Raw genomic sequence first — 27,572 nt, forward strand, 5'->3', positions numbered from 1 at the left:
ACTGCATACCTCCCTCCACCACCAGGTCTGACAATCAACACCTCTCTGGCAAATGACTGATAGATAATCTATTCTCAATCCCTCCACCCTCCACTCTACACACACACACACACACTCACAGGTGACTAACGAACAAAAATAAACAAGTACTTTCAAACAGACAATGTAATGATCTATTTATAGTATATAAATTCCTCATCCTCAGTTTTTGAAATATGACGTTTCTCCCCTGCTTCAATTGTATTGTGGTAAAGACCTTAAAAATTCAATTCACTAATTTAGGATAGAAGGTCTGATACTTGAACATCTCCAAAAATGCAACATCTATACTTTTCAGTAAAACTTCTAACTTGTCTTTGCTTTTATTTATGTATGTGTTTTAAATGGGTATAAAGTAATATCTTGTTGTGGTTTTAATTTGCATTTTCCTAAGGATTAATAATGTTGATGTACAAATAACCATACTTATATGAACTTTTATCGTACCTTAAAGCAGAATTTGGTGAGACTTTTTGATCAGTTTACCAAAATGACTTTAGATAAAGATCTGAGGGTCACATGAAGGTTTAGAAAGTTTTCAATATACTGCTAGAAAAATGGTAGACAGGACTATTAAGGTTTATTCTCAAAGTGTTTTCATAATTTTTCCACAAAATTGGTAGTTTCAGGATTCCTACAAATCCTGATTTTGATTTGAATTTAACATTTTTAATGTTTTAATTATTCTTAAACTGTTCAAGTAAAATAAGCAGCACATATACAAATGTGTTTAATGTGAAATTAATCAAATGTGGCTGAAATATTTCTTGAGTGACCCAAGGATTCAACAGAAAGTAAAAGTCTCAGCTGAAGCTACTGAAAAATGTATTCTGAATCATAATGGAGAGATACAGAGAGAGAGATGGGGAGCAGGAATGAGAAAGGATGGAAGGAAAGGCAGGTGGGTGACAGGTTTCTTGAAGTCAGATTTCAGTATCTTAGAACATCAGTAGGGAGAATCTGCAACCTACAATGGGGAGAAGGATGAGGAGGGAAGACGGGGAATCTGTTGAGTGCTTTATATTTCCTTTATCTCTTTTAGTTCCTGTGAAGCAGCTGTCATTATTCCCAGATGACAGATGAGAAAACTGAATTATTGTAGAATTCTACTAAATTCAGAAGCAAAGAAACAAAACTGTTTTAGTGTATAAAAAAAGAATGCATAACATATTACAGACTCTGAGGGAGGAGCTCCAAATTAGGTGCAAATCTGCTACTGACGAGTACTATTTCCTCTTATTTAAGGATGGAGAAATTTAGAAACGGCTAAATAACTCTGAGGCCCATGGAATGAATCAATCTGGTGTGGCAGTTGCTGTTTCCATGTTTCCTGGATTAGGCCATACTGATTAGAGGTTCTCAGCACATCCATTTTGAAAGACAGTACATATTTTAAAGAGTGTGGCATTTAGAAATGCCACAATAAATGAAACAATAGCTTCATTATTCAAAGTAAACATTTATGTTTCAGTTGGATAATTTTGTAAAATTATGTAATGCAGTTTAGTATTTTTAAAACAAACTCTGTGTGTGTGTATGACACAAAAAGTAACACATCTCTTAAAACTTGGGAAAGAAAGCAAAAATAGAGAATAAAACTTGTCCCTAATCCTACCATCGCCATTTAAGCAAAATACATTGTTGGATAACTTCTTCTGTTTCTGCTTATTGTAGATGCTCTGAACTTTGTATAATGTACATGTACAGTGAGTTTTTGTAAATTTGCAAAGTTATGCAAATAAATCCAGTGTTAGAAGATTTTCATTATCCCAAAGAGAACCCCCATCAGCGTTTTCCCCCAAATCTCTCTCTCCTGGCCCTAACTATTAATATATTTTCTATCTCTATAGATTAGCCTTCTCTGTATATTTCTTATTAATAGAATCATGCAATAGGTATTATTTTGCATCTGCCTTCTTTTAACATAATATTTTAAAAGTTTACCCATTTTGTAGCATATGGCAGTATTTTCTTCTCATTTATTGCTGAATAGTTTTCCATTGTATGTAGATATACCACCTTTTTTTAAGTCCATTCATTATCTAGTAGACATTTGTTTCATTTCTGCTTTTTGTTTATTAGGAGTAATGCTTTTATGAACATTCATGTACAAGTCATTTTTGTGGACTTTCTCTTCTCTATATATTTAGAAGTAGAGGAAGGTATAAGCTCAGTGATAGAGCCCATGCCTAGCATGCATGAGGGGCTGGGTTCAATCCCCAGTACTGCCATTAAAATAAGTAAATAAATAAATAAACCTAATTACCAACTGCCCCCTCCCCCCCAAAAAAGAAAAACCAAACAAAAGAAGTTGAATTGCTGGATAATATGGTAAATTTATCTTGAACTTTTTAAGAAACTGCCAAATTGTTTTCCGAAGTGGCTGTAACATTTGCATCCCCACCAGCACTGTATGAGAGTTCCAGTGTCTTCACATCCTGGCCAGCACTTGTTATTTACTGCATTTTTGATTATAGCCATTCAAGTGGGTGTGAAGTGTGTCTTGTGGTTTTAATTTTCATTTTCCTAAGGATTAATGATGTTGGACATCTTTTCATGTGCTTACTAGCCATTCACATACCCTCTTTGTTCAAATGTATTTTCAGATCCATTGTTCATTTTTTAAGTGTGATGCATATCTTCCTATTAATTCTTTTATATATTCTGGATGCAAGTCCTTTATCAGATCTATGATTTGCAAGTAATTTCTCCCAGTCTGTGACTTTTCATTTTCTTAATGGTGTCTTTTAAGGTGCAAGTTTTTCAATCTGGAAAAAAAAAAAACTTTTTCAATTTGATAAAATCCAGTTTATCGTTTTTTTTTTTCTGTTGTGGATTGTGCTTTTAGTCTTAAATCTGTTTTTTCTAAAAGTTGTATAGTTTTACCTCTTACCTTTAGGTCTATGATCTATCTTGAGTTAATTTTTGTGTATGGTGTGACATAGAGGTCTACATACATTGTTGTAATTTCTTGAGGGGAAATGAAACATTCTAGTCAGCTACTGGTAAATCCTTGACAAAAGAATGATTCACTGCCTCCTGGAAATGTCATTGCATTCCAATACAAGAGCAACTTTGAGAGAGACCACCTGGGGCCATGAGGGTGGGGCTGCTACATAAGCCAGCCAGATCAGCTGGACGAACCTGAGAATCTGGGGTGACATGTCAAACCAGATTACCCTCTCATGACCAGAGGAAAGAAATCCATAATACCTGTGTTTCTGTTTACTCTGTTCCCTTACTGTCTTGTGCCTAGTAAGCATTCAGTTGGTGTTATTTGATATAATTTGATATGCAGAAAGGTGAACTTCATGATCTTGTAGGTGTGTACTTAAATGAACAACACTTTGATGCCTCTGAGTATGGTCCCTGCCCCAGAGCAATGAATCAGATTTTGTATTTTAATACACTCTGTAAATGATTTATGTGCTCATTAAGTTTGATTAGCACTGGTTTGTAGTAGAACAAACTACAGCCTGCGGACCAAATCCAGTTGGTGACTATTTTTGTAAGTAAAGTTTTATTGGAACACAGCTGCATCCATTTCTTTATGTATTATCTGCATCATGTGTGGCTGCTTTCATCCTGCAGTGGTGGAGTGGTTGAGTAGTTGAGAAAGGGACCACGTGACCCCCGAAGCCTAAAATATTACCTGGCCCTTTTCAGAAAAACTTTGCCAACTCCTGGATCTGGGGAAAAAAAGTTCCCAAATGGTAATAACGTGGTAGAAAGATGTGGTTCAAGATGTTATCTGGGTCAAAACAGCCTGACAGAACGATAGACTAAGCCACTTACAGAACGTATACGTTTAAACACATATGTACACCTCATCTGGTAAAATTAGCATGACTCTTAGCTAAAAGAAAATAAGAAAGACTGAAGTATAATTAGTGAGAATGTTAATAAAAATGAACCTCATACTTAAAAATCTGTATTATAGTGATAATTAAGATGCTTAAGCATCTTATATAACCAAATATAACTAAATACACACCAACAAACTCTCTTCACTTTGATACAAATATTTATACATCTTTTTTTATTTTAATACACTTTTTATTTGGAATAATTTTTAGATTTGTAAAAGAGTTGCAAAGATAGTACAGAGAATTTCTGAATACCCTCACCCACCTCCCCTAATGTGACCATCTCACATTACCGTGGTACATGTGTCAACTCTGAAAAAACAACGTGAGTAGCATTATTATTAACTAAACTCAGACTATTCACAGTTTTTCATTCACGTCCATTTCTGTTCTATGGTCTCCTACAGGACACCATGGCATGTGATCATCACTGTCTCCTTTATCTTCTCTGACCTGTGACAGTTTCTCTTGCTTTCCTTGTTTTTCATGACTTTGACAGTTTGGCCAGATAGTTTTTAGAATGTCCTTTAATATGGGTTTGCCTAATGTATTTTCTCATGATTAGAATGAGTGAAGTACCCTTCTCATCATGTCCTATCAGGGGGACATGACATCATTGATCTTCACCGGGTTAAGGTGGTTTGTGCCAGCTTTTGTGTTGTGAAGTTACTATTTTCCATTCCCATCCTCTGTCCTTTGGAAGTGAGTCACTAGGTTCAGCTAACCCTCACATGTATGGGGGGGATTGAGCTTTACCTCCTGGAGGAGAGAGTATCAATATATATATTTGGGATGCTTCTGCCCCATTTATTTATTTGCTTGTTTGTTTATTCAATCATGTAGTTATATCAGTATGTACTAATGTATATTTTATATTTTCCATTATAATCCAGTACTATGTTATTTATTGTTCAGCTCTTTCTGGCTTTAGCTATTGGGAGCTCTTCCAGATTGTCTGGTCTGTCTGTCACTTTTTAACGGCTTTATCGTGGTATAATTTGTATACCATAAACTTCACCCATTTAAAGAGCACAATTTAATGGCTTTTATGTACTCATGTATTTGTGCAACCATCACCACAACCCCACATTTCTTAGACCTTACCCTCCAACCCCATCCTCTGGCAACTCTTTATCAGTTTTCTATGTCTATAGATTTGCCTGTGTTGGACACTTCATATAAATGGAGTCATATAATATGTCATCCTTGTGACTAGCTTCTTTCACTTAACACAGTGTTTTCAAAGTTCATCTGTTTGGTCTCTTTTTCTTTTTGTTTGTTTATTTGTTTGTTTCTTGTTTTTGCATGATTTCTGTCTGGTCTCTTTTTATTCGGATGTTCCTTCTACACAGTTGTAATCCATGTGGATAAATTTTGTGTTCTGATTTGGTGACCTAACATTATTTAACTTACATTTTTCCATTCTTTTCATGCTCTGCATATTTTTTAAATGGTTAAATGACCTCAACTTGGTTCTAAGTTTGTAGTGTCTGGGCTTTTTTCATTTTGCACTATTATAGATAATGTTGCTATTAACATTTTCATGCATATGGACTTTTTTTTTTTACATATGGACTTTTAATTATATTTTAGGGTAGAGTCCCAAGACTGAAGTGCTTGAGTTAAAAAGTAGAATCATTTTCCTAATTTTTTCTTGCTTGCTACCAGGTTACACTGTAGAAAATTTATAACAAATTAAGGGACCACTAACAATATATACATATACATATCTGTTTCCTTATACAGACTTATCTACTTCTTTTCTAGTTTAATACACATAAAGGGAGGAAATGAAAGAAGTCAGTGTACTAAAGAAGTCAGCATACTTTATTTAATCTTTGCCACCACTGTGTAAGTTAGCTGTTGCTCCCAGTTGACAGTGCAAGAGCTGAGTGCCAAAGGCCCTTGGAGTTACAGCCAAAGGGCAGATACCAAAGGTCAAGTTGTGAAAGACTGCAGAAATCCAAACCATTTCATTAAGAACTGAGCCCAGAGACGGATTGGAAGCCAAGGCACTGAATCAAGGGGACAAAGACCCAGGGAAGCCTGAGCTAAATTGGTTCAACAGGAGGTCCTTTTGATGATTTCCAGAATACATCTCCTTAGTGCCCTTTTATAGGATCCAGCCAGAGCTTTGTATGTGGACCAGGTTCATTTAAAGGTACCAGGAGAGGACAGACACTAACTAAACTAGCCTCTTGACATTTTAGAGTTTATCAATCACATTTATGTTTAAAAAATAAAGTTGCTACAGATGTATGCATATTTACATGTAAATGTATAGGAAAGGTCTAGAAGGATATGCACTGAACATATTTAAAAACATTCGTTAAATCTTTAGTAGGATGAACAGGATTTGTGCCAGGAGTTGGGGTACCAGAGCATTTTATAAGTCCACTCTGTTTGAACACTTAGGTAATTTTTTTTAAAGGAGTATTTATTGCTTAAAAAAAAACCCTTTCATTCTTACAATAAACATTTATCAGATGCTCACTATATACTAGGCACTGTGCAATTATCTGAAGTAAGATATAGACCCTACCCAGAAGTTCATTGGCTAGTATAGTATCTTTCAAACTTTGGGTCACAGTCCTCTAGCAGAATCTGAAATGAAAAACGAGTGGGTCATATTGGATTATAATCCAAAGTATAAAATAAAATATCCATGAGTCCATACTGATATAAATAGTTGAATAAATAAATAATGGGGTAGAGGAGACAGATCTCCTGTGCAGCAGAATTTCAAATAATTTTATGTAGATACTCCTACCTCAAGGAAACTGAACATAATCCCCTACCCCTTAAATGTAGGCTACACATAATTACTTTCTTCCAAAGGTTACAATATAGAAAGGGAGGGAAGGAGAGTAACTTCACAGTAAAGAAATCTGACCAAAACTACCTCATCCAGGTGACCAAGGTTAGAATCAGCAGTGATAATTCATGTTGATAGTATGTGCCCTTGATACGATGTGATGAAAATGGCGCTTGACCTCTGTTGTCTTCTTCCCAGAAACCCATAAACCAGTCTAATCATGAGAAAAACATACAAATCCCAGTGGAGAGACATTTTATAAAATACCTGATTAGTGTTCTTTAAAACTGTCAAAGTCGTCAAAAACAAGGGAAGTGTAAGAAACTATCAGAGCCGAGTGAATGTCTCCAAGGACACGTGATGGTTATATGTAATGTGGTATCTTAGACTGGCCCCTATAACTGAAGAAGAACATTTGGTAAAATGTAAAGAAATCTGAATAAAGTATAGTCTTCAGTTAATAAGGTATTAAATCATTAATTGTAACATATGTACAATACTAAGATACTGATAATAGGGGAAAATGGGTGTGGGGTATATGAGAACACTATACTGTCTTTGCAGTTTTTTCTATACACCTAAAACTGTTCAAAAAATAAAATCTATGAGTTTTTAAAAAATCAGTGGGCCACAACTAGCATTTTCCCTCAGTATTTTATTATGACGATTTTTAAATATACTGCAACATTGAGAAGAACTTCACATTGAATTCCCATATACTCATCACCTAGATTCTACCAATAATATTTTACTATGTAGTAGTCCATCCCTCAGTATCTGTGGAGAATTGGTTCCAGGACCCCCACAGATACCAAAATCCGTGGATGCTAAAGTCCCTAATGTAAAGTGGTGTAGTATTTGCATATAATCTGCACACATCCTTCCCTATGTGTTGAAATAATTTAAAGTAAGGTAGAGATAACTCTAGACTACTTATACCTAATACAATGTAAATGCTATGTAAATAGTTGCCAGTGAACAGCATATTCAAGTTTTGCTTTTTGAAATTTCTGGAATTTTTTTCCAAATATTTTCAATCTGTGGTTGGTTGAATCCGTGGATGCAGAACCCACAGATCTGGAGGGTCAACTGTACTTTATCATACATCTAACCATCCATCCATCTGTCTACCCATCCATTAATTTATCTTAGTTTTCTGGTGCATTTCAAAGTAAATTATAGACATCAGTACATTTCCCCCAAATACTAATGTATATCATTAACTAGAATATTAATTTCTTTTTATGTAAATTTTATATATGATAAATGCATGAGTCAGTGTACATTTGGTGACTTTTGAAAAATCCGTACACCTGTGTAACCCCTCACAATGGCAGTTTTTACAAAATGAAAGGTCATAGAAAATGCTAGAGTACCAAACATAAAGTATGGCAGGTATTATTTTATGAACTTATTTTCAGATATGTATGTACCTGTATACTGGGTCACCATGTAAAATATATCACAATGTAAAATACATCACCGTAAAAAAGTGAAAATCACTGTCTGGTAGGCGAGCTAGGAATGTAATCAGATAATGATTACTCAGGGTGACAGGTTTTTAAGATATAGTGATAGGTTCAAAGAAAGGATAGCCAACTTTTTGTGTTTAGAAAGAGGGATGGGGATAGGCAGGAAAGGCTTCTCTGAAGAAAGGGTGATAGATACATTATCATAATGACATGGGCTGACGCTTGCATAGCACTCATTTCACGCCAACTGCTAAACGCTGTCCTAAGGACGTTACATATACTAACTCCTCTACTCTTATAGAAGGTAAGTACTGATACCATTCCCATTGTACCTCAGACTGAGTACAGAAAGATTAAGTAATTTGCCCAGGATCACAGGGCTAAAGAGTAGTAGAGCCAAACACAGTCAAGGTCTAGTTCATACTTTTGACTACTACACTCTATGAGTACTATAATTTCCTTGGTGGAAATTTGCTTTTTAACTGGGGGGATTTTATTTCATTCACTTTCATGGGGCCAAAAAAGAGTTTTCTCTGATATCAGCTGTGTGTGTGTGTGTGTTTTACAACATTATGATTCTGGAGTACGTGAAAAGCATTTAGAGCTAGAAAGGATATTAGCCATCATCAGATACCATTTACATTTCTAGAAACTTCATGCTGTACTGTTTTCATGTAGTCAATGGTTTGGCATTTTCCAAATTAATCGTGCAGCAGCATTAGAAAAGATAATATTGAATTGGCCATTCCCAAAGCTACCAGAAGTTGATGCTTATTAGACTTAAACGAACATTTAATGACACCACTACACTGAGTAAGGCAGAAACAATGTGACGGATTAAAGACAGCATTATATTATGAATCAGGAGACAAGAATTCAGGACTTCACTCTACATCTCAGATTACCAGTTTTCCCAACTGCAGTATGAAGGGAGTGCACATCAGAGATGACAGAGACAAGGTGCATATGTTACCACACCCTACCTCCCAACCCACAACTGACATTACTAATTATTCATGGCATCATTTTGTTCTGAACCTGAAAGCAGCTTCAGAATCCTGCCCAACACAGCGCTCAAAGCAGTTAGTGCAGTTAACCACAGCCAACACCCAAGTTGAAATCTATTTGTCATCTTTGGATGTGACAACCTATAAAGACTCTTCCAGCTCCAACTCCCAGAAATATGAAAACTGTGCCCAGTTCAGCGTCTACTTCAGTATTCCAGTCTCTCTTTTCTCTAAGCGTTACATTTACACCATGTAGGGTGCTGGGATGTTGATTTGTTCATATTCTCCCATGAATCCACCAGCCTCGCCAGCCTCAGCCTTTAGGCATCCTTACACCCTTTGTGTAATGCCTTCCCCAGTGAAGTTTCCTTTCTTTATTCTTCCTTGATTTTTCATGCACATTCACACAAGTTCTTGGGTGTGGAATCGCCTAACTTGCAGTCAAAATATCTTCCCCAACCTGTGTGTTGTTGAATGTAAAGAGTTTATTAACAGAGGAAGTTCATACCTGCTCCCTGACCACTCCCAGTGCTTGTCTAAGCATATTCCTTCTTATTGCCCTACCTCAGTTTTATATTTATTTGATCTCCCTCCTCCCCAATAATTAGTAATCAGGATAGGTGCTTTAGGCATTCATCTTCAGTTCTCAAACATGTACCTGTCTCTGAGCCTCCACATTGTATATTTTGCTGTTGTGTATTTTATAATAGAAATAGTTTACAGTTTTGCTTCTCCACTTGATTACCACTATGTAATCCTATAGTTATAAATTGTGTAATTGTTCATGAGAATGCAAAAAGAAATGATGTATTCAGGTCTTCAGATGCCTTCAGTACTATTTTCAAGACTTGCATCCTAATGAGGATCAGTTCAGCACGTCCTTGTTTGTCATCCTTGCTCTTGAGGTCAGTGGGAAGGAATGCTCTGCTTGTAAGGTGGAAACCAATTTGAGCCCTTGGTGTAGCATCTCATTGGGATCATTTTACATCTCATTTTACCACTTAATGCAACCAGGGCATTTAAAGGCAAAGGTTTGGTCCTGGGTACCTTTGAGAAAATATGTTTTCTTTTACCTCACAGTTGCAATCCAGGGTACTGTCATTTCTAACTTTCATAAAGATGGTTTTAAAATAACTTTGCTAAAAGAGAATAAAAGAAAGGATGGTGATCTTAATTTATTAGTCACCTGCCGTAATTTACTGGCAAGAACTTGTAAGGAGAATAAAAGCAGCATTTAATACCAAATGATTAAACAACACAGAGTGTGTTGCAATCCCGCCTACGGTTGTGAGTTTATCTTCCTGGAAAAGAGAGTGAATGACCACGGGCCTCCCCCGTGGCACAGCTGTCATATCCCCGGCTGCACTGGTCTAGATGACATCCTTTTCTGCACACTGAATGAATGGGGCAGCCCAGGCTTTGCCAGGCTAGATCTGGCTCTATCCAGCTCTTCATGTGTGGAATTGTTATGAGGTAACAACCTGTCCGAAAGGGTTTAGGAAACAAAGAGATGAGCTAAGAGGGCAAAAAATAATATAAGTCTTAGTTCAAAGATTATCCCGTAATCTGTTACAATTTTTCTGTCAAGTTATTCCAGCTTTTAAAAGTTCACTTGGGAACTATCATTAACCTTGGTATTTTGCACTGATTTTCACAGATATTGCAAAACGTGAATATGATATTATAAGATAAGCCTGAGAGGCAGCTCTGATGCCTGTGATGAAAGGAGAACTGGCCATTGGTCAACATTGGGCTCTTTTGCACTGCTTATTTCAAAAGCTACCTTAAATACAAGAGGAATGAACATGAGAATCAATTCAACTGAGCTGGAAATAAAGCCACTAGCAGGAACCCCCGGATGATGAGAAGGAGAGGAGTAGGGGTATTATGCATCTGCTCATGTGCTTGGCCTCTGAGCTGCACCATCTCACCCCCGGCACATAGTAATCCAGGGACGTGGGTACCTTAACATCCATAAACTTTAATTCGCTTGTCTTTAAAGTGGGGCTAACAGAAGCCCCTGCCTCAGAGAATTGTGAGAACTAAATAATGTATGGAAATTGCTCAGGATAGGAACTTATAGGACTTTTTCTAAGGTGTCATTGGAGGACTTTGACAAATAGTTGACATTACTATTACTTCCACCACCAAGGAAAGAAAAGCTTCACTACAGATCTTGTCCCCATTATCCATAAAATAAAGTTCATATTCCTTAGCATGACTTTTAAAGCCAGTATGAGCCTATGTGAACAGCTCCGTTTTCTGTGACCATTCTTGCTGCCCCCTGAACTGCAACCAAAGTGAACTTTCCAGAGCTTTCAGACTTGTGTTCTCTGCCTCAGAGTCACTCCCTCTGGATCATTCTTCAAGATCTTGCTTAAATACCCCTTCTCTGGGAAGCCATTCCTGACTCTCCTGTGGTGCTCCTTGTCCCTCCGTAGTGTGCACCACAGATGTATACCTGTCTCACTTGTAACTCACCACCTCGCGCTGCTGCTCCTTGTTTAGCTATCCAGCACCTTTGCTACATGTACTGACCAGAAGATCAGAAATCATTACTTCTTCATAACTGTATTCTTTCTCCTGGTGCTTGACACATGGTTGGCGCCCAGCAAGATGGATGAACTAATCAAATGAATATGAGTAGAAGTACTGTGGATGCTCAAAAATGTTTTGGAGGATAGGTTATAAAAATGAATCTTCAGTTATTTATTAAAACCTCACGTAGTTCATAGGAGTGGGAGGCTGGTGTTATCAGAAGACTGTATTTACTTCTGATTCATCTCTGAAACATGTTTAGTATGATTCTTAGCACGTCTGATCTTGCCTTTCTGTTCTTTCATTCTTCAGGTTCTGGTTACAGCCACCCCTTGCCATAACTTTTGAACTATATTTGGAAAAATACTGGCCAGAAAAAAAATGATAAAATTCTTCCTCATGGTGAATAAACAAGGGCAGACCCGACTTTCTAAGTACTATGAACATGTGGAGATTAATAAGCGTACACTTCTGGAAACAGAAGTCATAAAGAGCTGTCTCTCTCGATCCAATGAACAAGTAAGTTTCTGATTCTCTCTTTTATCTCTGCATTCAACTCAGCAGTGGCAGATCTGTTATTACTGAGTCCCAAGGGCCATCGGTTTATTTGAACTACATTCTTTCAATAGCTATTAGAGAAAATAACAAATGAAGTGAAATGAAGATGGAAGCATAGCTCTCTTTACGTCCCCTTAAGGGAAAATAAAAACAAAGAAAACCAGGAAAAGTCTTGGGTTCGCATTTAGGTCAGCATATTTGTCTCAGCGCATTTTGGAAGTGGCAGTTCAAATTTACTCCTGCTAATAGATACAGCTTCTTTTCTTGCTCATATGGAGTGAACCCTTGGAACTCTTAGGAGTGCCTGTAGCAGATGGCTTTCTTTCTTTACGCCAAAAGATGAAGGTCAGATGACCAGTACAGAGGTGAACACTCAAGACCCACTTTGTACCAGGGGATAATAACATGATTCTCATGTGGAGTGCAGTTTTCTTTTTTTTTCCTGCTTACCATCTTTATAAATTTACCACCAACATACTACTGGAACGAGTAATTTAAAAACAAACCAAACTTGATTTAAACTTGTCTTACTATATAATGTAGATGGGAGAAATAGAAGTTTAAAGTTCATATGAAACAACAGATCTATCCATTCTGCCCAAATTGAGGCTAAATTAAATCATTGAGATCATAATAAATAGGAATTTTTAAAGCTGAGTCTATTTTTACAAAGGACTTTAATTGGAGAATTACTTAACCCAGGCCCTAAACTTGGAATCCTCTGGAAATCACTGAGCAAATGAAGGCAAAATCAGAAAGCTTGTTTAAATCACCCATTAATTTTGCCAGTGCTCCATTTCACTGGGTATGCAGAAAGGCGGCCTGTGGGAACCACTGGTAGGTCATAAAATATTAAGCTACATCAGTGCTCAGAAGTTACGCATTGGAGCTGTGTTTCCCTTGGCTTCTAAACTGATTTTCCAGTCGGAACATCTCAGAGTCCTCTTTGAATTACTACTTTGGCCTGCCTTGGACACACTGCTTTATGTAGTTGTCAAAAGGAAACAGAAACTATTAAAGGGCTGTGTTAATAGCCACATACTTTAAGTAAAGGTAAACAAAAGTGCAGAAGCATTTCTGTTTGAATTTTCCTACAGAGTGCAGGCACTCCACAATTTCAAACACTGTTTTCACTGTTACCCTCTGAAATTATGCTTTGGAATGAATATACTGTTAGATATTTTTGAAGCATTCTGAATTATCTTGGATTTTAAAGGAAACCCACTGGGCTTTTGGCATAATCAGGCCCCAAAGTAACATAATCTCAGCTTCATTTTTATTTTATCCATAAAGGTGCTTTGATACTTTTTTTTTTTAATGTCAGAAACACCTGAGAGGCATTGAAAAATGTTTCTCAGTTCTTTCAGTTAGGTTGTTTCCTTGAAAGATCCGACTGAGCAGAAATTGTACTGGCTCTACAGTGAGCCAAAAGCTGCAGAACGGTCCTGTACTTACGACCTTTATCCTAATTTCAAATAAAAGCCTCAAATCCTTCCATCATACAGATTGTTGAATGGCTTTCCCATGGAAGAAATTCTGTAATCAAAACTTGCAGCTTCATTCCCAGGTGCGTCCGAGTGCCCGAGAGCCACATATCCCAGTGCAGAAAGTCATCCTGTTGTTGCTCAATCACTTTTGATCAAGCACACCCAAAAGCACGAAGGAAAGGCAGCCCTTCCTTCAGCCCGCTGTCCAATTCCTGTCCACCCAGTGCCTTCCCCTCCCCGTTTGAACAGTGGCTTTAGGAGAGAGATGCACGGGAAGGGAATTGTTTTCGCCACAAGTCAGTAGCGGTAAGCTAGTTATTACTTTATATGGAGCAATGTTTACAATGGGAGATTTTTGTCTAGTAGCTGCCGCATACATGCCATCTTTAAATAATTTATAAAAGAGCCTGCATTGATTCTTTTCGTGGGTCTAGAAGAAAGAAACGAAGGTTTTTTTTTTTGCATGTGTGTATGCTCCGTATATTTGGCTCTTCAATGGCTATCAAATAGTGCAAAACTGAATCTCTAATTGTGTCCAAAAGAGCCCAGAGGAGATGGAAAGAAGAAAATCTCTTTATTGTGATAGCTTATTTCCATGTTGGAGGCAGTTTAAAATGCTGATTATTTAGTAACTTTTTTTTGCCTGCTGGGTTCCACACAGAGCCAAGCAAAGGAATGAGGAGTACAGGTGGGAACCCATGTGAACACTCAGACTTTTTTCCAAGACCACTTCTCCACTTTCCACTAGAGGCTATTGGGAGAATGCAGCCACCAAAGATTGTGTAACATTTTAATGTTGTATGTTTCTAGGAATGTGTTGACAGATACTCAAATCAGGACCTAGAAATTATGCATGCCATTTTGAAGAAATCCCTGTCAACCATAGGAATTAACATATAATTGTGTTTTGTTTAGTGCTCTTTCATCGAATATAAGGATTTCAAGCTGATATATCGGCAGTATGCGGCTCTCTTCATTGTGGTTGGAGTTAATGACACTGAGGTAAGATAACAGAAGAGCCGATAGAAAATGCAAGAAAATTAGGAATAACAGTCTGGATTTTCTTCCTTCTTAAATGAACATTTGCTTCCCTACTTACCTCCATAAGAATTGTCTTGACTCTTTTGAAGGATCTTGGTTTTCATCAAGACTGGGGAAAGCTGTGTGGAAGAGATAAATGTAGGGTTTTTCTTGGATTAGATGAGTAGTTTGTGGAGAAACACAGAACCACAGATTGCCCTCCTCGAGACCAAGCAGTACCAGTGCCCTGCCCTTGTTCTGTGTGGTGCAGAGGGGCTGCTTAGCCAAGTAGAGAGGCCAGTCAGCTGTGGCATTAAACATAGGCTGACACATCAGAAGCCAGAGCAAACTATGAATATGATTGTGTTATGGTTACATCTTATCAGATTTAGTTCACCTCAGAAATGTCAGTCCCAGATGAATAGCACCTTTGGCCATGGAATCCCTGAAAGGGTATTTAAGATCTAAAATACTTTGAAATCTCAGTTGATTTGGTTTTTTCTCCATGAACCAAACTTTGAGGTGGTTTCTCCACTTCACAGAAGGAAAGCTGATGACATGAAGACCCTGAAAAGTTGCCTCAGCCAGTTTGTGATGAAGGCAGGGAGCAGAGCTCAGAACTCGAGACACTAGACTCAGTCTGGGTTCTGTTCAGCTGGATTCATCATGGACTTTGAAAAAAAATCTTAGGCAGGAGGAGGGTATAGCTCAGTGGTAGAGCACATGCTTAGCATGCACAAAATCCTGAATTCAATCTCTAGTACCTCCACTAAAAAAATAAGGTATATACATAAATAGATAGATAAACAAACAAACACGCCTAATTACCTTCCTACCTCAAATAAATTTTAAAAATGTTAGAGGTTAAGTTTCTACACTTCCCCTGTTGATAAGCTTCTTTTAAACAAGTAGACCATAGAACTACTGAGTATTTGTCTGTAGGAAGCTGCTTTGCTCACATTCTCAGTTTACCAAGCCACAGGGGTCATACTAAAACTGATTGCACCCTTCCTTTTTTTATTTCAGAACGAGATGGCAATTTATGAATTCATCCATGACTTTGTGGAAGTTTTAGATGAGTACTTCAGCCGAGTGGTAAGTCTAATGACTGAAAAATGGTCTTCGTCCTCAGCCCTATTCCCAGAACAAGTCTATATCAAAAAAAAAAAAAAAAAAAGCGTTAATACAGAGCTCTCATGTGTAATAGTTAAAATTCAAATGCTGCCAAATCTTCTTTACCTTTCCTTCTGGCTCATCCAAAGTGTTAGAAACCTGCATGTGCTTTAGGTCTTTATAATGAACCAGTTCTACAAGACTAAGAACCTCTTGTGTCTTTGTCTCCATGAAGGTATTTTGTGACCTAACTTGCTCTCTCTTTTCTTCTTTCTTCTGCTTCCCCTCCTAAGATACCAGGACCCTTTTTAGTTTAAGAATTATTTCCATCCAAACCCTTGCTTTGAGGGTCAAAACCAATCCCCCTTGAGGAGTACATGAGTTCTTTCCAACAGTCCTTTATTTTTAACAGCTGTGTTGAAATGTAATTTGATAACATACAATTCCACCATTTAAAGTGTATAGTGTTTAGTGTTTACACAGAGTTGTATAGCCATCACCACAATCAATTTTAAAATATTTCATCACCCCAAAAAGAAACACCATACCCATTAGCATTTCTCGCCCAGTTATCTGCTCCACCTGCTCCAGGCCCTAAGTAATCAGTAATCTACTTTCTGTCTCTATAAGTTTGCCTAGTCTAGATATTTTATATAAATAGAATTGTATGATATGTAGTCTTTTGTGACTGGCTTTTTTTTTAAGCGTTTTCAAGATTATGCTGATCTCGTAGATGTATCAGTACTTCGTTGATTTTTATTGCTGAATAATAGTCTACTTTATGGATATATCACATTGTGTTAATCCATTTTTCAGTTGATGGACATTGGGGTTTTTTTTGGCTATTATGAATAATGCTTCTATGAACATTTGTGTACACATTCTTTGTGTGGAATCATGTTTTCAGTTCTCTTGGGTAATATACCTAGGAGGTGAATTAAGTTTATAATTTTGATGAACTGCCAAACTGTTTTCCAAAGGGGCTAATGATTTAAATTCCCACCAGCAGTGTATGAGTGTTCTAGTTCTCCACATCCTCACCAACCTTGTTATTATGTGTCTTTTTGATTATAGCCATCCCAGTCGGTATAAAGTAGTACAGAGGCCAATAAATTGTGATTTTGATTTGCATTACACTAGTGGATAACAATATTGAGCATCTTTTCATGTGTTCATTGGCCATCTGTATATCTTCTTTGGAGAGATGTCTGTTCCAGTCTTTGCCCATTTTTCAGTTGTGTTATTTGTCTTGTTATTGTTGTGTTGTAAGAGTTCTTGATATATTTTTAGTACAAATCTCTTATCAAAAATAATTTGAAAATATTTTCTCCATTCAGTGGTTTTCTTTTCACTTTCTTGATGGTGTCCTTTGAAGATCAATAGTTTTTAATTTTGATGCAGTTAAATTATTTTCTCTTTTGTTGCTTATTGTTTTTGCTGTCATATCTAAAAAGGTTTTGCCTAACCTGAGGTCACGAAGATTTACTCCTATGTGTTCTTCTTCTCTTTTTTCCCAACTCAGACTTTATCTATTTCAATGTTATATTTGTTCTTTATATACATTATAGTTTTAGCTCCTACGGTTAGGTCTTTGATCCATTTTGAGTAATTTTGGAGTATTTTCAAAGTTGAGGTCTAACTTCATTCTTTTGCGTGTAAATAATCAATTATCCCAATACCAGCTGTTGAAAAGACTATGCTTTCCCCCTATTGAATTGTCTTGGCACCGATGCCAAAAATCAATTGACCATAAATGTAAGGCTTTATTTCTGGACTTTCAGTTCTGTTCTCGTGATCTATATGCTTATCCTTCTGCCAGTTCCACGCTATTTGATTATCAGCTTTGCAGTTAGTTTGAAATCCAATGGTCTTCTAAAACAGAATCAGTGAAGATGTCTTACTCTGCTGCCAAAGGCCTTCTGGAGACTTGGTTAGACATTGTTGAGGAGTCATAGTCGCACAAGCTGATTTTTCAGAATTGTTTTGTTTATTTCATTTTGCTTTTAAATAAAAGGATTAGGAAGGAACTGTTTTCAAGCTGCTTCCTCTTGAGTCAGTGAGTGGAATCGGATCCATAATTAGCAATACTGAATGTACTGAAGCCCGCTAAGGGCAAAACTAATGCTAGAAGTAAAGTTTAACAAACTCGTTCCCTATGGGACAATCAACTAGCCTGTCTTCATTGCCTTACTACAGTTGTTCTCCAAGTGTGGTTCCTGGACCAGCAGCACAAGGATCACCTGGGAACTTGTTAGAAGTATAAATTATTGGCCTATCTCAAACTGTTGAATTAGAAGCTGGGTTGGGGCACAGCAGTCTGTGTTTTCACAAGCCTTCCAAGTGATTCTGAGGCATGCTTAAGTTTGAAAACCACTGCCCTAATGCATGAGGCTGGTTGTCGGCCGTTTCCTGATTCAGCGGTTGGAGCTGGGAAGCTGCCTAGAGGCCTGCCACATGGTAGTGCTTCTGGCGAGGAAGAGATTGGTGTCCTCTCAATCTGAAAGGGGGCAAGAGGGAGGGCTATTCCAGAGACCAGCCTTGAGGGGACAGGGGACATTGAGGCCAGCTGTAAATCCATCTTCTTATTGATTGCTTGGAGAGAGCACCATAGACCAGTGCTGTCCAGTAGAACTTTCTACAGTGATAGAAATGCTCTGTATCTGTACCAAGAGCCACATACACGTTGCTCTTGAATACTTGAAATGTTATTAGTGGAAGTAAGGAATTGGAATTTTAATTTTCTTCCACTTTAACTAACTTAAATTGCCACATGAGGCGGGTGGTTACCGTGCTGGCCAGCATAGCCCCGGTTATAGCTCGGGCTTATCTGCTGCCTACCACTCTCTTAAGGCAGACTGGTTGCAAGTCAGGGTCTATGATTCAGAGCTGGCGTGATTAGTCACTTTAAGGGAACACCTACCAAGAAGAATATAATTTCCCAAAATAGCACTGTTTTAAACCTGGGAGAATACAGTGGGTACAGGCACTATCATTGTCAAGGCTTTTAAAATTATTATATTTGGTAAGTGAGAATAAATAGCAACTTGCTGAATTCTAGCTGTAATTCTCAGGAGAGAGTTGGTGACCACATAAACCACAGAAGTTAAGATTAGAATTAAATTTAAGCCAGGCGATTATACAGGACTTGGATAGTACTAAGGGATGGCCCGGTTTAGGATGACTGTAGCAAAAAAGAAGAGAAAGAGGAGGGAAAAGAGTACAATGGGAAAGAAATGGAATCTGCCCCACTAAAGAGAATGCCTTGTCATCTAAGATTTATTTTTAGGTTTGTGAGTTTTAAACATTCTTTCTGGGGCTATTTTTAATCTTAGATTTTCCAAATCTTAAATTTGGAAATCAGTCTCATGCTGTCTGGGCTGAAAGAAGCATCTCAGCATCATGTTTCAAAACAAAAAGCCAGCTCAGTTAGCTTCAAAAGAGGCAGTTTTGAGGGGGGAGGGTATGGCTCAGTGGTAGAGCGCATGCTTAGCATGCACGAGGTCCTGGATTCAATCCCCAATGTCTCCATTAAAAGAAGAAAACTAATTACCTACCCCTACCGAAAAAAAAAAAAGAGGCAGTTTTGCAAGAGATGAGGTCTGTAGCTGTTGAGGAAGTGGGATCAGGATTCTCAGAGGTGCCCTTGATAAACCGTAGGTCCTTTCAAATGTGAATTTAACTGTTTCATTTCATTTGTTTCTCCCTCTATAACTTTCTCATGCCATAAATATCTATGTTCACTGGAAAAAGTTTAAAATACATATGAGCAAAAAGAAAGGGCAGATCATCAGTTAAAATACTACTTATTGACACATACTATTAGGTACATTTGCTTTTAGGCTGTATGTATTTGTCTATATCTAACTATATCTGTATCTCTCTCTATATATATGTGTATGTTCCAGGGATAATGCTGTATATGCCATTTTATAACTTGCTTTTTTATTTAACAATATGTCAGTACTTATGTATCTACGTCATCATTGTGGATTTGCTATAATTTATTTAACTAGTTCCCCCTTGATAGACACTTAGCTTGTTTTCGGTCATTTGCTACTATAGATAACATTACCCTGAATATCCTATCACACATCATTATGCCATTATCTAATTATTTCCTGAGGATGAACTTCTAGAAGTAAACCTGATGGATTCAAACTGTGTGCACATTATGAAATTTTTTGATATACATATCAAATTACCTATCATCTGTAAAGGTTGAATTAGTTTATCCCCTCTACCTTCTAAAGGTGAATTGTTCTAACCTATAAAAGTTCTCCAACTGCAGCCTATTTTTTTTAAATCACTCTCCCGAACTCGGCCTTCCCGTGCTCAGGTTTCTCCATCCAGAGCAGCCTCGCCCACCTGCTTTCAGGCTGGCGACCAGAGCAGCGGCTGCCTGTACTAAGTGCATTGTGTCCCAGTGTCTCCTTCTCATCCTTGGACTCTTTTCTCTTTTCCAGAGTGAATTAGATGTATCCTTTTTTCATTGCTATGAGCCAAGTTTTCCACAGTACTTGGCAAAGCACAGGCCAGTCCGGATCAGGTAAGTGCCATGGGGCAGCGAAACAATTCCGCAGAATCCAGAATCCGGAAGGCTGATCAGCCACAGCTCTGACATGCAGGTCAGAGGTGCAGGTGCTTTGCAGAAACCCTCTGCCCTTCTTCACAAAGACGATTCTTGTATTTTTCCAACAGGGTAATGCTGTGGTATAGTTAATAATAATTGTTGTATATTCATTTAACTTACACATAAGGAGTAGACTTTTTCAGAATTTAAATAACACAGCCAGAAAGTGCGTGGTCCTCCTAGAGAGAATGGATTTGCGTGGCTCCAGGTATAAATCTCCAGAAATTCCCCACATGATCAGAATAAGGCCTGCAGGGATGATGAAATGGAGGGTTACAGAAACTGCCTGGCTTGTATTCATTTCCTTTTATAGCAAAGGAAGCTCTCCTTTTCTTCTCTTCTCCCTTTTAAATCAAAGTATCCAAGGGCGCCAACAGCAAGGGCGATTTGCTTAGAGTACCGCAGGCCTGTGGATTTTGGCAGGAGCCCCCGGCTTTGTGTGAGTGCACTGGAGGCAAGTTGCTTTAAAGTTAATTTACTTCAGAAATCTGCTCACCACTTGAAAGCAATAAATAGAAGGATCCTTTGAGAAAACATCAGGCTGAAATCTAAAATAGTAACAATAATAATACTAAATATATATTAATTACAACATATTTATATTGATGTGTATATATACACCTACACATATTTGTGTGTGTATAGACATACACACATACACATTGGACACCTATGCCCAGAGCCAGTATGCCAGTGTATTCTGGGGAAATGGCCTTTTACCTTTGACTACTGATGGAGAATGTCATGTTGCTAAACTTCATCTGCAGGCTGTGTTTGGAAGCCTCTTTAAATTGACTGGGGAAATCTGAGTGCCCTCTAGTGGTGAGTGACCTAAATCTATGGTTCTTTTGACCTAGGAGGCCCAAGACCAGGCTGTATATTAGGGTGTATTTTTATTCAGGTTGAACGTTCCATTTTAACTAAGCCCTTTAAAGCAATTCAAAATAAATCTTTTATTCCTTATACAGAGGAATAAGAACGATGACTTTTGATTTTAAAAGTCATCAGGAAAATAGCAAAAGCTAATAGACAATTCGCCGGGAGCATGGACACCCAGTTCTGCTTTTAGTCCTGCCACCAACTAGCGGTGTGCATTGGACAAGACGCATAACACCCCTATCGGAGGATGACAGAATTAAACTAGAAGGGCTTTACCACTCCCTCAGCCTTAGTATTTCATGTTGCCATGACTCTAGGTAAGTGAGCTGAGTTATCTTACACCTAGAACAGGATGAGAGAGTCTTGCAAGTTTAGATATTCAGAGAATTAAAGTGAATAAGATATAATAGGATGTATATCTTAACTGGACTGGTTGTGTTGATGTGTCTTGTGTGTTGACTGGGTGTTTATTAGTAGACATGGGCTTGTTCTTGTACCCCTCTAGTGTATAGCGTAGGTCCAGGTAATTAGCTCCAGCATTCCTGTTTGAATTTAATTTTCACACCAGAGCACACAATTTCTACTTTGCCCCTCATTTTTCTTAGCTTCATTTTTGCCTTCCCTTCCTCTCTGACCAACTTACATATTTAATCTCCTTAGGAGTTAGTTAGGCATATCCATCTGACAGATTAGGAATTTTGCATCACTCAGAGAAGGAACTAAATCTCTCCAGACCTGGAAGCATATGTCCCTGCTCTAGGTGTAATTTCACGTGGCCCCCCAGTGGTCAGAAGTGCAGCAGGTGGCAGGGCAGGGAGGCCTGGAGCCCCTCTCTTCTACTGACATTCTTGAAGTGTTTCTACTCTGGGCCACCTGAAAAAAATCAAATTAAAAACCCATGACTCTGTTCTGCCTCATCCATAGTTCTGTTTAACTATAATGTTAAAGAAGTCCAGGGAAGACTTCTACACACAAGTTTCTTAACGTGTGGCGTCAGTTTACTGCCCCCTCTGTGTAGGGCCCCAGACATCCTGCATCCCTGCTCTGGTAGCATGTAACCAGGAACCTGCCGGAGCTGCTGACGTTGTGCAGGAAAGCTTCCCTAGGCCTTGAAAGGTTGAAAACCAGCAGCTGGCATAATTGCAGCCTGGAGCCAATTCTCCCAACACTCAGAGCACATAACCTTTGTGTCTGCTAAGACCTAAGAATGGGGCAGTTTTCCCAAGCCTGCAGGGTTAGACGTTGGGAAATAAAATGCACCACTTACATTTCTCCCCGATACAGGCTTGTTCTACTTCTAGTAAAACTAACGTCGCAGAGCAAGACAGATCGGATATTAAAAAGAAACAACCTAAGCACAAGAAATCAGGACAGAAATCCTGGCTTGTTGAAAGCCCTCCTGCTAAGTGGAAACTCTCTGCTGCAGTGTAGTGTCAGGTAGGGCAGCCTGCACCAGTGGGGCCAAGCACATCAATGACCTAAATCACTCGTGTGCGGGGAAGAAGCTCCCGTACCTTCTTCACAGTCCACGCCACTCACGGGACCGAAATAATGCTTGAGGACTTCTGTAGGGAAAGTTCGCCCTCCCTCATACTTTGGGAGACTTAGATAAGACTTCCACAAATTAAGATAGTTTTTAGGAACCAACTGACGAGCTCCTCAAAGTGCGCTCATCTCTGGAGCCCCAGGTTTGCTGAATTCTCCAGACGATTCCTCATTCAAAGGAGCAGTCTCCGCCACTTCTGCTAAATCGTCGGGATGGCACCAATGAATAGCGCCATTCAGATGTCCAACTCCTTCTCGATTCTGTGCACACATACTGTGTGTGAAGGTACCAGATACCTGAACACCCCTTTGTGGTATCTGGTGCCTTACAGAGGCTTAAAGACGTGGTTTATTTTGGCTAGAGTGGAATGCAGCAGGACTGCCTTAGACCTGCACAACCAGGGTCCCCTTCCTGGGACCTGACTGTACAGACCCCTCTCTGGCTCTCCCTCAGCAACACCCTTCTCCATGGGGTAGGGATGCTCACCCAGAGGCTGCAGGGCCCCCCATCCACTTCTTGACCACCCTCTAGCTTCCTGGGTCCCCAGGCACCCTGAAGTCTGTTGCCAAGGCCTGTGCAGGCCTCTCTCCCACCCCCACCACCTGATGGAGGGTAGGAATGATAGAGAGGCTGGGATGGTAACGAGGATATTACACATACATTCGTGGAAAGAAAAGCCAGGAACAGGCTGGGGCCCCTTGTCTTGTGCCCCCTCCCCCACAAATGTAGGTCTAGAATCCAGAATGTTTTCTTCATTCAAAATTATCTTTAAAAAAATCTTTAGCAACTTCATCTTTTTATTTTATGAGCCTGAGCAGTTAGTTCTAGAACCTTAAAGCTCATGTGGGTGATGTGAAAACCGCTCTCTTTACTGCAGTTGAGGGTAGAGGGTAGAAAGGGCCTCCATCCTGCTTGCACCCTCTGTGACTCAGCTCTTATCTGCCAAGGAGCGTCCAGGAGGAGGAGGCCCCCAGGCAACAGTAAGCAGCAGCACCAAAGTTTGCAGTCAGGCCCCATAAGGCCCCAGGCCACACTGGGAGGCGTCTATCCATCGTTCCTTCTTTCCTTCCTAAAATCCCGAACACCTTTAGAGGTCCAGAAGCCAGAATAGGGCTTCTCCAAGTAGGAGATAATTTCCGCCTGACTTAATGAAAAATCACAAAAAGTACTTGTTCAACTAAAGGCTATGGAAATACTGGCTAGAAGACCAGAGAAGTTTTTGAGAAATTCTCCCTGAAGTTTACCTTTAGAGTCATAGGATTTGACTGCTTTGGAGCTGTAAGAAAACTACACAATCATTAGGTTGAAATCTCATTTCTGTTTGTTTTTGTTTTTTGGGGTGTGGTAGTTAGGTTTACTTATTTATCTATTTTTAGAGGAGGGACTGGGGATTGAACCCAGGACCTCCTGCATGCTAAGCATGTGCTCTGTACTTGAGCTATACCCTCCACCCTAAAACCTCACCTCTTAGTTGAAGAGTGAAGAGGCTGAGGCCCAGAGGGGTTCTGTTCCGTGTCTCATACACCCAGGGCTAAGCAGAATCTTCATGATGATAATCTATACAGTTGTGATTAGATTTTCAGTGTAAATACTGGCCCTTTGCAACTTATTTAATTCCATGGGAAATTAAATTAAAATATTAAAAAATGAGAGCAAGTTTTTTCCCACTCTACTTAAAGAATTTTGCTTAGCTAAGATCTTAAAAAAAATTAAATAAGAAGACAAGGGATCTGAGAGCAAAATCTAGAATTAAATTTTAGTTTCCAGACTGGGCTCTGCCCTGGAATTTTTAGGTCCCATTTGAATGTATGCTGCTTAGTTTTCTCTTATTAAAGGAGAACTAGACCACCCACCACAGTGGTGTTAAAATACCACGTTGAAAAGTGTTTTTTGATCCAGAGATCAAAATTCCAACTTATGAACCAGAGACATTTCAATCACTTTAATTGAAAAATTGATTTCAATTGGCACTAATATTACTGGGGCCCTAAAGATACTCAACTCCAGTTCACATTACAGAGAAGTTCGGAAAGGCTCTTAGGTTTCAGGGTGCGGAGAAAGTGGGGCTTTATGAATCTACTCTTTGGGCGGCTGTTTCTAATTCATATCAGCTCCAACTGTAGGGTGCCCATGAGGGGAATCAGGTTGCCTCAAGGATCTTTAAGTCAGTCGAGTTCAGTATAACCTGAAGGTTGGACCCTCTTAAAATAGTCATTCTCACCTCATCGCATTAACAACCTGTGCCTTTTTTGCTTCCTCCTATTCCAAATGTCCTATTTCAAGGGTTCAAGTGTGTTTGCCATGGGGCTTAGCGTTATAGGGTGTTTTTTTGGTCCCTGCTCACCTGGCATATAGCCCAAATGCCATTACTCTTGGCTTTGCCAGTGTGCACAAGTTGCTCTTAAACCAAATCGAGATGTGAACAACAGCTGGATTCTTATTTTAAAGGAGTCACATGATTCCAGGGGGAAATCAGCTTTCAGGCTTTTGCCTCATGTTGGCTTTGGTCTGTGGCCTCCCTGTATAGTTAGTGTCAGGAAGTTGCATGGTTATTAGGGGTCTGAACCAGATACTCAAGACAGGCAGTCACATGAACACAGTACAGAATGACCTCACTGAGCAACTCATGTTTCCAGGATGTTGGGAAATTCAGACTTGCTGAAGGACCTTGTCCCGGCCATGTGAGGATGTCAGTGGTTGATATGATTCAGCAGAAACTTCTAATCCAACTGTCAAAACATTTGGCTGGTTGCTCACGGGGGCATATGAATTGCTCGTTGTCTTTTTGCCAAAGATGGAGCAGTCTTCAGAGCAGTTTGATTCCCTGGACCAATTCAAATAGGATAGATTAAGATGAGATCTCCTTCTGTCTCAAAAGAAATCACCTTGGATGGATTGACATTTTCAAAGGCACCAGGCTTTCATCGCCCTCGTGAATGCAAGGGGATCCTATGGGGCGTTTTTCATGCAGCAGCCTGTGCTTCCCAGCTCTGTCTTTCTTTATACCTGGCTGTCATTCCTACCTTGTCTTGGCTTTTCAGTTCTGGCTTCTGGGTCTGGTGAACAGGACTGAGTCGAGGGCCTGATATCCCAGTCCCAATTTGTCATGGACAAAGCAATCATCTATCTAATTGGAAGACATTATTAATAGGTCTATCAGAGTAAAGCTTTTTTTTTCTGGGTCACTTAAGGACAGTTCCCATGGGCTCCTGAAAAACAGTTTATTCTGCTGAAGGACTATTTGCACAGAGCTTAATGAGGTATTAAGACAGAGCCTAGTAGAAACTTAAAAGTCATTCACAGGGTTGTCTCATTTGCTATTGATATACTTTACTAAACAAATACAATAGATGAACATCTGGAATTATTGGGGAAAAAGATCAGGTGGTAATGACTCATTTTTCAAAGATTCACTAATTATGAATTCCCCTACTGCATTTAATCACTCACTTGTTGAATGAAGTTAGTCTATTTGAAACAATCTGTCAGCTGTTTTGTTTTTTTCTTATAACAGACCAGGATCATTCTTGAGATGGAAACTTAAGATAAAGTATAGAATTTAGAAACGTTCAACCATTGTCACCATTTCATTCCAGTTCCTCTTTTCTTTTCACAAAAGACAAGTTAGGTACCCAAATGAAGGGGCTCCTGGGGGAAGAACTTGGCTGTTTCTAATTAGCTAGACTTCATAGTCTAACAGTATTTTCTTTTTCCCCCATGCCCTATACTGACTTAACAGTAAGAACATCAGTAAACTAAAGTGGCTCCCTAATTCTCAAATGAGTATTTTTAGGACTCTCCATTTATAAGAGGTACTCTCTTGAAAATCAGATTTTTTATCTCCTTAGGGATAGAGTCAGCATTGCCTTGTCTTCTTCATTCACTTCTCGTGTTATTTTTTCCCTCCAGCCTGTCTGACATAGAAGATGTTCAAGATGCAGTGTTGTAAAAGCATTTGTTTGGAGGTGGAGGTTTGGGGGTGGAGGAAGGGTGTATGCTCAGCAGCCTCAGGCCTTTCCTGAGAAGTCTGAAAGCAGAGCAGTTAAGCCTAGACTTTGGGTTTATTCCAGCTCTGGCAATTACTAGCCACGTGACCATGGACAATGGCTTGGAGCCTGTTGGCTCCTGTGTAAAATGAGAATATGTTAGCATGTACATCACAGAGTTGCAGAGAAGACTGAAGTAATGTATGTAAAACACCCAACACAATGCCTGGAACATAGTGAGTATTCAACAAGTCATGGCTATTACTGTTGTCATTATTGTCCAGGAAGACATTCTTGAGGCCAGGTCACACTCTTGCTAAATTTTACTTGCTTTGTTCTATAGCTCTTGGTAGATTCCCTGTCTCTCTGGCTACAAGGTGTGGCTGTTCTGTTTGTATGCTTATTGTCCAGTTAGCTTAACCAGGGTGAAACTAGGTGTGTAATGCTACATGAAAGTAATAATTTCTAGCATAAACACCAATTTTAATTTCAGGAATTCTGTTAAAAAATAAAAACCTTCATTCTTAGACCAGTTTACACCGGAAAAAAATCCAGGCTAAATCACAAGTTTTTACTGAACGTTAACATTTTTATAACTCTAATTTCCTTAATATGA

The 27,572-nt window shown here is 38.9% G+C and overlaps 1 protein-coding gene across 4 annotated transcripts in view; it reads left to right on the top strand.

Annotated features, from left to right (window-relative positions):
- AP4S1 (adaptor related protein complex 4 subunit sigma 1) overlaps nt 1-27,572 on the top strand; it is a 38,716-nt gene that overhangs the window by 10,617 nt on the left and 527 nt on the right. Inside the window, exons 2-6 of one of the 4 annotated variants that reach the window (XM_031678915.2) lie at nt 12,050-12,256; nt 14,698-14,784; nt 15,829-15,897; nt 20,379-20,461; nt 22,709-27,572. In XM_031678915.2, coding sequence (XP_031534775.1) covers nt 12,119-12,256; nt 14,698-14,784; nt 15,829-15,897; nt 20,379-20,461; nt 22,709-22,865 — 534 coding nt within the window. In that variant the 5' untranslated portion in view covers nt 12,050-12,118 and the 3' untranslated portion in view covers nt 22,866-27,572. The other 3 variants (XM_015242002.3, XM_006207578.4, XM_072962917.1) reach the window with 3 other exon arrangements.

The sequence above is a fragment of the Vicugna pacos genome, chromosome 6 (genome assembly GCF_048564905.1).
Source record: "Vicugna pacos chromosome 6, VicPac4, whole genome shotgun sequence".
Lineage (NCBI taxonomy): Eukaryota > Metazoa > Chordata > Mammalia > Artiodactyla > Camelidae > Vicugna > Vicugna pacos.